Source organism: Podarcis bocagei, assembly GCF_964188305.1.
Source record: "Podarcis bocagei genome assembly, chromosome: 1".
Lineage (NCBI taxonomy): Eukaryota > Metazoa > Chordata > Lepidosauria > Squamata > Lacertidae > Podarcis > Podarcis bocagei.
Genome location: NC_138125.1, coordinates 75507542 through 75520684, shown reverse-complemented (window position 1 = coordinate 75520684; position 13143 = coordinate 75507542). Strand labels below are relative to the sequence as shown.

Sequence of the window (13143 nt, the reverse complement as noted above, 5' to 3'; positions counted from 1 at the left end):
CAATAAATAAATAAAGTTTAGTTTATTGATTCTATTTAACAAACTCATATGCCGTAGTACTCAGGGCACCTTGACCTAAGTAAACAGCAACACTGGGCAACTATACCCAGTGCCAAGTTTGCTGAAGCAATAATAATGACGTTGATGTTCCTTCCTTGTTATCTCTTAGGTAAAGTATGCCACACTTTTGGCATTTAATTTGATTGCTTAATTTTATTTTCATTACAGGTAGGTAGCCATGTTGATCTGCCGTAGTCCAAACAAAGTTAAAAAATTCCTTCCAGTAGCACCTTAGAGACCAACTAAGTTTGTTATTGGTATGAGCTTTTGTGTGAATGCACACTTCTTCAGATACACTGTTTCACTGTATCTGAAAAAGTGTGCATGCACACAAAAGCTCATACCAGTAACAAACGTAGTTGGTCTCTAAGGTGCTACTGGAAAGAATTTGTTTATTGTTTGGCTTAAGTTTCTGATGTGCTTGTGTTTTTGTTTGGGTACTCCGTTTATGTGCTGTAGTTTCTGTACGTAATCTGTAATCACACATAATCAGTAATAATAATCTATTTCCTTGCCAGATCAGTTATGGTTGCTCTAGACTTCCAGTAACGGGAAGTTATGGTCCCAAGGATTTCCTTATTTCTTTAATTGCACTTCCTCTTTGCTCACAAACCTTGTTCATCCCATTGATGTCTGGACACTGTCTAAAACATTATTATAATTCTTATTAAATCTATTATAACCTTCTAAAAGGGCCTCCAGTTTTTCATGGAGGAAAAGGTTTTAAAACAAAGCAAATATCAGACACATAAAACACTTTGCCCCTAAGAGATCACATAGGTAACCTTCCCAGACTAGGAATAATTAGGTAGGACTGGGAGAGAGGTAGCATTTGAAACATGTATGCTTCTCTGTTAAAGTACTCACAGTAATGCAGAATAATACTGATTGGGATGCCAGACTAATCAGGGCTTTGCAAACCCTATAATCTCCTCCTCTCTGCTCAAATCTGTGCCATGAAGCTTTATCAAGGGGGATCAGGCAGTGCTGCTAAGAAGAGTGGCTTATTGAATGCGGGTTCATTAAGATTCTCAGGTTTAATTCTGGGTGATTTTATGTCTAAGAAGTTGTCCCGGTTTGTGTGCATGCCTGCACATCTTTCAGCTGTTGCCAGTGCTTACAGAATCATGGGACTGGAATAAATAACTTAGCAAAAAAAGCTATCTCCTTCCACGGCTTCCCATGCCCATTTTTTTTTTTTTTTTGCCACTGTCTCAAGAGTTCCCACCTTCCTACAGCTTTTAGGGTTGACAGCTTGCAGCCGAGAGAGTTCCCTTGAAGTCATGGTGCCCTCCATGTGTTGTCAGACTCCATCTCCCATCATCCCTGCCCACAGGTCATGCTGGTTGGGGCTGATGGGAGTTGGAGTCCTACAACATCTGGAGGACCTAAAGCTAACCATTACTTGAGAGACGAAGCATCAGCCATGGTTTCTCCTGCCCATTTCTTCCCCATTCCTTTAATCTGCTCCTTGCCTTAGCAGCTACAGTAGTAATTAAGTAAGTAGTAAAAAACAAATGCACCACCCACAGCAGATGAAACAGAGCCAGATTAAAGGCCAGGGTGAAGAGCAAATGGCAAAAGCTATGTCTCCTGCTTAGGTTTGACATACTCAGCAACTTTTGCTTCTGGCAGGGTTCCCCTCCGCCAAATGTGGTGTGGCAAAAGGATGGTAATACCACAAGGGGAAGAGAGAGCATCACTAAAGGCAAGAACCACTCCCAGTTCCTCATCAGCAGCACCAAACGCATGGATACTGGACTCTACCGTATTGTACTCAGCAATGACTATGGAGAAGCCCACTACGACATTCATGTGCGAGTGACAGGTACAAGAGTGTGTGGTAAGGGCTTGGGGTGGGGCGAGCCTGTGAAACTAGATGAGGAATGAATGCCAGCCTCTTGACAATTGCTGAGCCGATCAACCATTTGAGAAGAGGTTCTAATGCAGGCAGTTGATTGCCAGATCACAGAGTACAGGCAATGTTAGCCATTCTTAGATTAGCTTTTCAAGCTTAAGACCATCATGGGTATGCTGAAATAGCATGACTCTGTCTATCATTCCAGAGGGAGATGCTGCCCTCTAAATAAATGATAGAAGACCGCAAACAGAGAAAGATGAAACACTGGTTCATACTCAGTATTTCTGCCTTAGATTTCCCAAGGCCTCCTACCAACCTGAACCTGTATGAAGAGGTGCCAAACACTGTGTCACTGAAATGGGATCACTCTCCAGACATAAAGGAGGATGGAGGTGCCCATTACGTCATCTTGAAACGTGACACTAGCACAGCCACCTGGTTCACGGCTGCAGAGAAAGTTTACAGCAACAAGTACACTGTCACGGGCCTGCTTCCTGGCCGGAAATATTTCTTCCGGGTTATTGCCCGCAATGAAGTTGGTGACAGTGATCCTCTAGATTCAAAGGATTCCTGGCATATCAACAAAGACAAAGGTAAGCATCTATGTCTGCATAAGTAGCCAAATAGTGTTTTTGTTGTGTCTCAGCAGATTGAAGCTCAGTTTGCAATTTTGCCCTGCTTTCTGAAGCTGGAAATGGACAGAGAGTTGAAAGTAGAAGTGTTGCCAAAGTTCATTATTATGTGGTTTGGAATAAGAATCTGTCCAGCTCAAAATGCCTAGATGTCTTATGAAATGAGGGTTATTTTTCCCCAGGAAGTTCTCCTCCATTTCAGCATGTAGAATAAGATTCCTCATAGGTGCTGTCATGCATTTCAGGTGGCCACAGCACCTTATAGGTGCAAGCACAAAAGTTTTTCCATGGAAACCCTCCCTGGGCACTGAAAGTAAGTGAACTGCAGAGGTAGCTGCTTTATAGGCACATGAGCAAAAGTCCTTAAAGTTGCCCCATTCCTCTTAAGTCATAGACAGCTGTCTATGACCCAGCCAAGCAGCCTTTTGTCTGGAGAGCAACTTCCCTATTTTAAATAGCACTTCCAGCTGTTTCTTGCATATGTTTCATGCAGAGCTACAGCTTCTCTGTAGACCCATCTAGTCCAGCATTCTTTCTCCCACAAGGGCTGGACAGATGTTTCCAAGAATCCCATCTGTAGTACATGAACATGACACCTCTTACCCACTGTTACTCCCTATCAACTGAGGTTCACAGACACTGTCCCTAAATCTGAAAGCTCCACATAGCTATTATAGCTAACAACCGTTCATAGGCCTACCCTCCATTCGTTTGCCTAATCTTTTAAAACCATCTAAGCCAGTGGCTTAGCAAATTCCATTAATATATTAATTATATCTTGTGTGCCTCCCATGTCACTGAACCACACTAGTTAATCTATCTTAATGATAGCTGTTAGCTGTGTTCAGGAAAACCACCTTCTGAAAGAGCTATATATAATGTATATTCTGACAACTCAAGCACATTGCAGGTCAGCAAATACCCAAGCAAACGACATCATGCCTCCCTTTTCTATTGTATAAATGCTGCAAGAATAAGGCCTAGGACCACTTAAAAACCCTGTGACATAGTCACATCAATGTACAAATGAAGAAAAACTTCTTCCACTTAATCCCATGCAAAATTAAGTTTACCAGAACTACCTTGGAGAAAGTTAGCCATTGAATTCAATGGCCTTCCAAAAAATAGGGGGGTGCATTCAAGGATAAACAGGCATTGGAGAATAGGGTTAGAACAACAGAAGACAGTTTGATTCATATCCACATGTCTATGGAGTTTTGTAACTACTGTTTTCTGGCCCATGTATCTCAGTTGCTAAAAGTGAGGCTGAGTTGAGTTGTCTCCAGTTGTTCCAACCCCTCTTTCCAATGTCATTTATTATTCCAGCAAGCCTTTTAGGTAGAGATCTTTTTCCACTCTGCATCTGTATTGGAATTGATTTCAGATCCATCCATTGCTTAATCATTTGTATGTTTGCTGCCCTGAGCTCCTTTGGCAGGAAGGGCAGTATAGAAATTTATTAAATAAGTAAATAAAAGAGATCAGTAAGAAATGAATAGTTGTGACAAATAAATGCCCTGCAGCTTTTGAGGAATTCCATGGCCTGAAAGCAAAGTCATAAGGCCATGTCAAGTATTTGAGGTTTGTATCATCATACCATGGAGGCACAGACAGCCAAACATGGATATCTGAATAGGAGGAAACCCCTTTGGAACTAGTATTGATTATGCCATTCCTTCAACAGAACTTTTCCATGCCAAGATAAAAGAATATCATGAGCGAGACTGGCGCCATGCCCCCCGTTTCATTACTCCACTGAAGAATCATGCCGTGCGCCGGGGCCATGATTGCACCATGAGCTGCGCTTTCCTGGGAAACCCCCGCCCTGTGGTTACGTTGTACAAGGGTCAAATCAACATCACAGCCAATTCCAAGTTCTGGTACAACTCAACTAGTGGTGTCTGCACACTGATGATCCCCACTTGCACTGCCAAGGACACGGGAGAGTACACCATAGAGATTGAGAATGAGCTTGGGCAGGAAAAATGCAGTTGCACACTGACAGTGTATGGTAAGTTGAATTCCTTCCTTGGCGAAGGTTGGCATAGTTAACAGCACCAGCTTATTAGTGTAACTATATTGAGCGTGAGAAAGCCAAACAGGACAGGCCCCCTCCAGAATGATGTTCTATTGCGGGGGTGCTCTGCAACATGTTCCTCACACAATAATAGTGAATTTGTGGTGGATTTTTTCACTGTTCAGCAATGTTTCTATAATGCTGTGGCATTCTGGCTGTCCGGAAAGGCTATGATGCAACATATGGAGGGCAAAAAAAGAGAACATTTGTGGTACAAAAAGTTATGAGATTTCACCCAGGATGTGATTGGACATGAAGCAGAATGGCCACCCCAGAACTTTGGCTGGAGCAATTAGCATTCAAAGGAGAATTGCATGTGATGGTTCTGATAGCATCATTAGCACAAATCATCATGAATGTGCAATAAAAAGGACATCTGGAGGAGCCCAACATGTGTTTAAAAGAATTAATTTCCCCAAGTTGGTATTTTCTCGTACTAGCCCTGATCTAGCCTGGGCCAGATCATTCATGCTGGGAATAAAAACTTGAATAACATCACCCCCCAGTTTTCCTTTTTGGGGATTATTAAGTCAAAATTTCACAGAGCAGGTTGAAGGGAGAGAGGGGGAGATAAGTGGCATACAGGACGGGTGATCTATGTCGGGAGTCCTTGCTACCTATCTCCTGCCCTTGCCTATTCTGCCTGCCTGCCTTCTGCCCCTTTGCTCCTCTCCTCCCCATGGGTCAGGATCCCTGGCTTGTTCTTTTTAAGTGAAAGCTGAGAGTGATGTTTCCAGGCACGGCTCAGAAAGAAACTGATACAGCACCAAGAGAAGGGATCTATATTTGGCTGATACTGCTCAGCTTTATTTTTGTATATGTGGCTACTACTTCAGCAAAACAGGCTGATGAGAGTCAGTAACAGCCTGCAGTTTCAGTTCAGTATCATCTGGAGAATGGAGAAGTCATCCAGCTTCAGCCTGCAGTCTGCAGCATTACTTCAGCGAAAACAATGGTTCATTGGAAGTCACCCTGTGAAACTGCCTCCCACCAACTTTTTAAACCTCTGGAACTAGGGGTGAACAGATTTCTCATTTGTCCTATCTTCAATTCTCCACATCAGTTTCAATCCATCTGCATTTCCATGTGCATTTCTCTCTCTTTTTTTAATAATATTTATTAATTTTCCAACAAATTAAACACAACACTACAAAAAACCAAAAAAAACCCATACAACAATACAATACAGTACAATAAACACTACAAAACACTAACACATACAACTAACAAAACAAAACAAAAACCATTTAAAACACAGTCCAATTTCAATATCTTATCTTTCTTTTACTTATTTCCACGACCTCCTCACACCTCCCTTTTTGTATTCCACTTCTATTAATTGTTTCAGCAATTCCTTTCCATCTTCCTCTGTTTTCTATCCTATAATTATCTTAACACATTCTAACCTTATTTTTCCCTTTAATACTCTATTAATCTATTTATACTTAATTCCTTATACCATTTCTACTAAAGCCATATAACTTCATTCCAACATTTTTCTAACATTCATTAATTTTACAGTATTTCTGTAAGTAGTCTTTAAACTTTTTCCAGTCTTCTTCCACCGATTCTTCTCCCTGGTCTCAGATTCTGCCAGTCATTTCCGCCATTTCCATATAGTCCATCAACTTCATCTGCCATTCTTCCCGGGTGGGTAAATCTTGTGTCTTCCAGTACTTCGCCATGAGTATTCTTGCTGCTGTTGTTGCATACATAAAGAAAATTCTATCCTTCTTTGGCACCATTTGGCCGACCATGCCCAGGAGAAAGGCCTCTGGTTTCTTCAAAAAAATATATTTAAATATCTTTTTCATTTCGTTATAAATCATCTCCCAGAATGTCTTAATCCTTGGGCACGTCCACCAAAGGTGAAAGAATGTACCTTCAGTCTCATTACATTTCCAACATTTATTGTCGGGCAAATGGTAAATTTTTGCAAGCTTGACTGGTGTCATGTACCACCTGTAAATCATTTTCATTAGATTTTCTCTTAAGGCATTACATGCCGTGAATTTCATACCTGTGGTCCATAACTGTTCCCAGTCAGCCATCATTATGTTATGTCCAACATCTTGTGCCCATTTAATCATAGCTGATTTCACCGTTTCATCCTGAGTGTTCCATTTCAACAGCAAGTTATACATTCTTGACAAATTCTTAATGTTTGGATCCAGCAATTCTGTTTCCAATTTTGATTTTTCCACCTAGAAACCAACTTTTTTGTCCAAATTGTATGCCTCCATTATTTGGTAATAATGGAGCCAATCTCACACTTTGTTTTTCAATTTTTCAAAGCTCTGCAATTTTATTCTGTCTCCATCTTGTTCCAAAATTTCCCAATATTTCAGCCATTTGGCCTCCATATTGAGTTTTTTCTGTGCCTTCGCTTCCATTGGTGACAGCCATCTTGGAGTTCTCTTTTCTAACAAATCCTTATATCTTATCCAAACGTTAAACAGTGCTTTTCTAACAATATGGTTTTTAAATGCTTTATGTACTTTTACCTTATCATACCACAAATATGCATGCCAACCAAATGCATTGTTAAAACCTTCTAAATCCAACACATCAGTGTTTTCAAGAAGCAGCCATTCTCTCAGCCAGCAAAAAGCAGCTGATTCATAATAAAGTTTAAGGTCTGGCAGGGCAAATCCACCTCTTTCTTTAGCATCAGTTAATATCTTAAATTTTATACGAGGCTTCTTGCCCTGCCAAACAAATCTGGAAATATCTTTCTGCCACTTCTTGAAACAATCCATCTTATCCAAAATTTGCAATGTTTGAAACAAAAACAACATCCTTGGCAGCACATTCATTTTTATCACAGCGATTCGGCCTAACAATGATAACTTCAAATTTGACCATATTTCTAAATCCTTTCTCACTTCAGTCCAACATTTTTCATAATTGTCCTTAAATGAATTCACATTTTTGGCAGTCATGTTAACCCCTAAGTATTTCACTTTCTTAACCAATGTTAGTCCTGTCTCCTCCTGAAATTTCTCTCTCTCATTCACAGTTAAGTTTTTCTCTAAAATCCATGTGCATTTCTCTTAATACACACATTGTGTGTACAATTTTGACCGATGCACACATTTTTTGCAAGGATTTTCCTCTAACCTAATGACTCTTTGTATGCTTTTTTTTCCTATAAGTTTTCCTAATATACATTTTTGGCACGCATTTTTTGGTTAGAGAACCGCACTGCAAATTTGGGGAAGTGCCGACTTTGAAGGATAGCTGTTTTTTTGGCTCATATATCATGTTGGGAAGTGTGAATTTCTTGCCATCTGGAAGAAACAGGAATATATTTTCAGACTAAACAGTAAAATTACCTATCTGCATGATGATAAACTTACCATGCTACTTGAAACTTACTGTAGAAGTAGGCATGAATGGAATTCAGAAAGTTTAATAGACAGCCTGCCTGCTGGTGAGTCACTAGGTAATAAGTTTCAGGCAGATAAGATTGTGTGATAGTATCAGTCACAAGCACATGCTGAAATATGGGAGTGACTGATTTTGATTTGCTTCAGCTCACAAGTGCGCATGACTTCACCTTCCAAAATCTGTGCATACTGACACCAGTTGATACGTGTCAATTTAAATGGTGTTAAAATTATAAGAGGCCGAGTTCCCCTTAACTTTTGTCAGTCTCTATAGCTATTAATTTTAGAAGGTTATTGGGCAGGGGGGGAATTATTTGCCTAAAACAGAAGAAAGCCAGGTTGAGGGGCTTGTGGCTCTCATTAAGCCCCCCCACCCTCCAGTACAAGCACTGTTCTTAAATAAACATTCAGGAGGAGTACACACCTGCTACAAGCTCTTGACCTCACAACCCTGAACAGAATTTTCCATGAGCTCAGTAACAAAAAATCCACTAGTTGTTAATATCTGACGGCCTTTCTCTTTTAGATAAAGATGATAGAAGCCTCCTGGAATCAGTGACTGAGAGCCTGCAGAAGTCAAAACACCTCATGTGAGCAACACACAAAACCCAATTTTAAAGTCGGCTGAGTGTTCGGAATAATTATAGTTGCTGTGCATGGCTTTAAGTACCACAACTGTGTTATCACTTCTAGTCATTAGCCTGAAGATGCTGCTGCTGGATTCATTAAAGGCTGCCTTCAAAGCTTCAGGATGGCAGATATGGTTGCCAGTGCCTTTCAGAGAACTTGGAAATAAAGAAGATCCCAATAGAACTGCTTGTTTTTCTTTATTTCCACCCCACCCATCTCACAAACAAATCAGGATGAACACTCATTAAAGACCAGGTGTAATCTAACCTCTGTGTAAGCTTTGTGCAAGCAAATCTGAATAAATAGAGTGTCTGTATAATTGTTATTTTAAAAAGTAAGCTTAAGCAATTGGAGCCAATTTAGTACCAAATACTTATTCCTGATAGCAAACCAATTTATCTGGTTTGTGGACCAAGCTAAATGAAATTCTTGACATCGTTAACTTACAGTATGAGGGTCTGGGCATATTGATTTAAATTATGTTTGAAGCAGATTCTTTAAGAACTTGAATGGCCTTGCCTTTTAAGCACATCAAGCTGCAGTTATAAACCTTTTCTCACATAGCAATACTACTGATAGCCAGCTAGTGATGACTAGGCACCTACCAGCCAGTGAATTGATTGAGAAAGGTTTAGTAGTGGTCCAAAGGAAGATCAGGAACTGAATGTTAATCTCCTGAGTCCTATTCACTTCATTGTGCATTAAACCACACACACAAAATGCAGAGCATTGAGTGTTGCCATGGAGACATGGGAGCTGGCAAATCAGAGCAAATGTGCACATTTTGTTAGCATACACTTCACATGCTTTCCATAAATCAGAATGGACATCAGACCATGCCTGTGAACTGGTAGAGTACTGTTGAGAGGAGCATTTGTATGCATTAAAGTCTTGAGGCTGGTTTACACACTCACCCACACTCCCCAAATGGGCTGGACATATATGTGCTACACAGTGCAGGGTACAGTGGTGCCCCGCAAAACGAATGCCTCGCAAGACGGAAAACTCGCTAGACGAAAGAGGTGCTTTGCAAAACGAATTTCCTATGGGCTTGCTTTGCAAGATGACAATGTCTTGCGAGTTCCTCCCCCCCCCCTTTTTCTAAGCCGCTAAGCCGCTTATCAGCTGATCCAATCAGCAGATAAGCTGCTAATAGCGCTAATCCGCTAATCCGTCAATGGGCTTGCTTCGCAAGACGAAAAAAACGCTAGACGAAGAGAATCACAGAACGGATTCTTTTCGTCTTGCGAGGCACCACTGTACAGATCTCCCCTCAATGACTGTATATGAAACTCTCCTTGGAGGAGCAACTATGAGGCAGTTTTGGCAGCAGCAGAAGCCAAATGGCAGTAAATCCCAGCTGAGCTGATGGACTGGGACTTGCAGCTTTGCTTCTTTCCCTCTGAGGTGAAGATTGTTCTGGGAGGGCAAGAGCCCAGTCAGATGGGCAATGGATCAATAATAAAATTGTTGGTTTTTAAGCTGCAGTGGATAAGGTCACCGAGGTGAATTATTCTACTTCAGGAGCAAATTTTGCAGCTTCCTGATATTGGGAAATGTGACACCAGTCTGACTCCTGCAGGTGCACAGAACAGAGAAGTCAGGCATGAAGCTTTTACTTGCCAGTGTAGGCTGCTTGTGTCCCCAGCAATCGCTAACTATCTCAATCTCTTGCTGACCAGAGAGATTAGCTTTTAATCAGGCGCCATGTAAACAAGTATCCCGACGGGCAGTGACTTTGTGCAGTTCTCTCAGTTTTCCTTCCAACCATATACTTGCTCTTGGTAATTGCAGGTGAAAGCAGGTGAAACCTTTATACCAGGGGTGAGAAAAAAACTTTCAGAGAGTTATATTTCCCTTCTGGACAACCTGGGGTGGGGAAACTTGACAGTGGTTGATGGGGCAAGAGAGGAAAATGAGTGGAGTAATGAATTTACATTTCACCTTTGCATAGAAGGCTAGTTTTACACACACACGGAAAACCTGCTCTATCCAGGCGAGCAAGAGGCATTATCAGAGTTCAGTGACAAATGCCAGCCTGGCAAAGCACTCAAGAGGGGTCCCAGAATGGGGCCGGTGAGGGTTATGGCCTGGGAAAGAGTCCTGAGGGCCACATAGAGAAGACTGGAGGGCCAGAATTGGCTTCCAGGCTTGAGGTTCTCCAGCCCCACTGTACAGTTTTACAGCGCCACATTTGTGAGCAGGGCTTATGCATAGCATTTTGCTGCCTGAGGCAGAAGAGCAAATTATACACCTCCTCAAATGAAGGTAGATAAAGCCCTAGTTATCTTGGCACCTGAGGAAGGAAAGCAATAAACAAATTAACAATTTGCTGCTCTTTCATGACACTCAAAATAGACAGAGGTGGCTGCATCACCCTGCCAGCCATAACTATGAGCTGTTTTTCATTAAAGTTGGACTTCCTCTGCCTCTATGGTTTTAGCAGGAGCATGGCAATTAACAAACAAAAAAACACAAATATATTAGCCTTTCAGGCCAGTGAGGATTTTTTATTTTACTTTTAGTACATCTATATGCGCAGAGCATTTTACATTAAAGGGGGGGGGGATGCACACAATAGAACACAATGAAACAAACTGAAAATAAAATAAATTTGAACATGAAAAGAAAAACACCAGTGTTTGCATTGTATCTGCTTCTGAGTTCAGATCAATTTAGGTTTCATTGCAGCTATTTGGAACCTACGGTCTATTTTTATGTTGTTTTTTGCATAAACAGTTGAAGCTAGTATAAAATGATTTGAGTTGTGTTTGCATAATGGTGAAAACATTGTTAGCATGTGGGGAAAACAATAATTTGCAACTCACCAGATGAAGTTTGATGTATATCAAGCCCAACTTGATCGATACTGGGAAGTAGTAACCCTCTGAAGCCAAAATTCTATTGGGGAGGGTTTCTGTGAGTAAAATAGTACAAGTGCACCTCATGCAACCTCTGTTACATTACCACACATAAATGCTAAAGAATGTACAATTTCTGTTATCTAAAACCTCTAATTATTCACTATGCATCCACCCTCAGTCGCATGCCACTCCATATTATTCTGTGGAGGCTTTTCATTCAAACCTGGGCCTACTTTACAATGCCCTTGAGAGTACACAGGTGTAAAGCCATTACCAAAGGCCCTGAACGATGTCACAAGGCAATGCTGCTCCGTCTGTTGGACTCTGGCCCTTTCCTAAACCTACTCTGCACTTCCAGTCCAGCAACAGCCATCTCTTTCGCAACCAGGCGCACACACAGTCTGCTGCCACGTGCATGGAAATCTGTGGATGGGAGTGTTGCTAATCAAACACTGTCATTAAAAATAGACCAGAATTAGAGTGTCTCCTGCCTGCAACCAGATGAGAAATCAGGAAAGGGAGAAGCTACAATATGGAGAAGCTCCCTTATGTTTCTGCTTCTCTGCAGCTTTGATAGTCGACATGGCTGTTTTGGTCTGCTGCCGTAAGGAAAGAGTCCCTGGTTTTTCTGGCTTTTGTGCACTACCTTTGAGAGGATTGTCTCAAAGTTGGAGAAATGCTGTCAAAAGAATATTTCATCTTAATTATACAGTGGTAAAGGTAAAGGTACCCCTGCCCGTTACGGGCCAGTCTTGACAGACTCTGGGGTTTGTGCGCCCGTCTCACTCTATAGGCCGTGGGCCAGCGCTGTCCGGAGACACTTCCGGGTCACGTGGCCAGTGTGACAAAGCTGCATCTGGCGAGCCAGCGCAGCACACGGAACGCCGTTTACCTTCCCGCTGGTAAGCGGTACCTATTTATCTACTTGCACCCGGGGGTGCTTTCGAACTGCTAGGTTGGCAGGCGCTGGGACCGAGCAGCGGGAGCGCACCCCGCCGCGGGGATTCGAACCGCCGACCTTTCGATCGGCAAGCCCTAGGCGCTGAGGCTTTTACCCACAGCGCCACCCGCGTCCCTTATACAGTGGTACCTCAGGTTAAGTACTTAATTCGTTCCGGAGGTCCATTCTTAACCTGAAACTGTTCTTAACCTGAAGCACCACTTTAGCTAATGGGCCCTCCCGCTGCCGCTGCCCCACTGGAGCATGATTTCTGTTCTCATCCTGAAGCAAAGTTCTTAACCCGAGGTACTGTTTGTGGATTAGCGGAGTCTGTAACCTGAAGCGTATGTAACCCGAGGTACCACTGTATAGCCCAGTGGAGCGTTATCCATTGCAACTTCCTTTTCTAGATAACATGTTCATGTAACAGATAAATTCAATGCAACCCTACCTCTTTCCCCAAAGTTTTCAACAGCATAATTCTGAACACATTGTTCAGGGTTTGCTGCTGTAGGTCAATTTTGGTTTGAAATTCAATATGATGGGTGTCCAATTTGCAGGGTCTACGCAGCTAAATCTGGGGGGGGGGTGGAAGTGCTGCTATTACTCATCTGCTTGAGATGCAGTGTAATTGTAAATATTCCTACTAAAATGCACCAAAAAATTAAAATGGCATGAGATAGAACTCCT

General features: G+C 41.9%; 2 protein-coding genes across 4 annotated transcripts in view; one reads left to right on the top strand and one right to left on the bottom strand.

Moving 5' to 3' along the window:
* Positions 1 to 8832, top strand: part of IGSF22 (immunoglobulin superfamily member 22) — a 34266-nt gene extending 25434 nt beyond the window's left edge. Inside the window, exons 20-23 of the mRNA XM_081202093.1 lie at positions 1696 to 1888; positions 2215 to 2514; positions 4238 to 4564; positions 8546 to 8832. Coding sequence (XP_081058219.1) covers positions 1696 to 1888; positions 2215 to 2514; positions 4238 to 4564; positions 8546 to 8613 — 888 coding nt within the window. The 3' untranslated portion in view covers positions 8614 to 8832. The remainder of the gene's footprint in view (positions 1 to 1695; positions 1889 to 2214; positions 2515 to 4237; positions 4565 to 8545) is intronic.
* A 2300-nt stretch (positions 8833 to 11132) lies between these two features.
* Positions 11133 to 13143, bottom strand: part of TMEM86A (transmembrane protein 86A) — a 46418-nt gene continuing 44407 nt past the window's right edge. For all 3 annotated transcript variants that reach the window (XM_081202525.1, XM_081202528.1, XM_081202529.1), the window contains one exon: positions 11133 to 11566. The gene's annotated coding sequence lies outside the window, so the exon portion shown is untranslated. The remainder of the gene's footprint in view (positions 11567 to 13143) is intronic.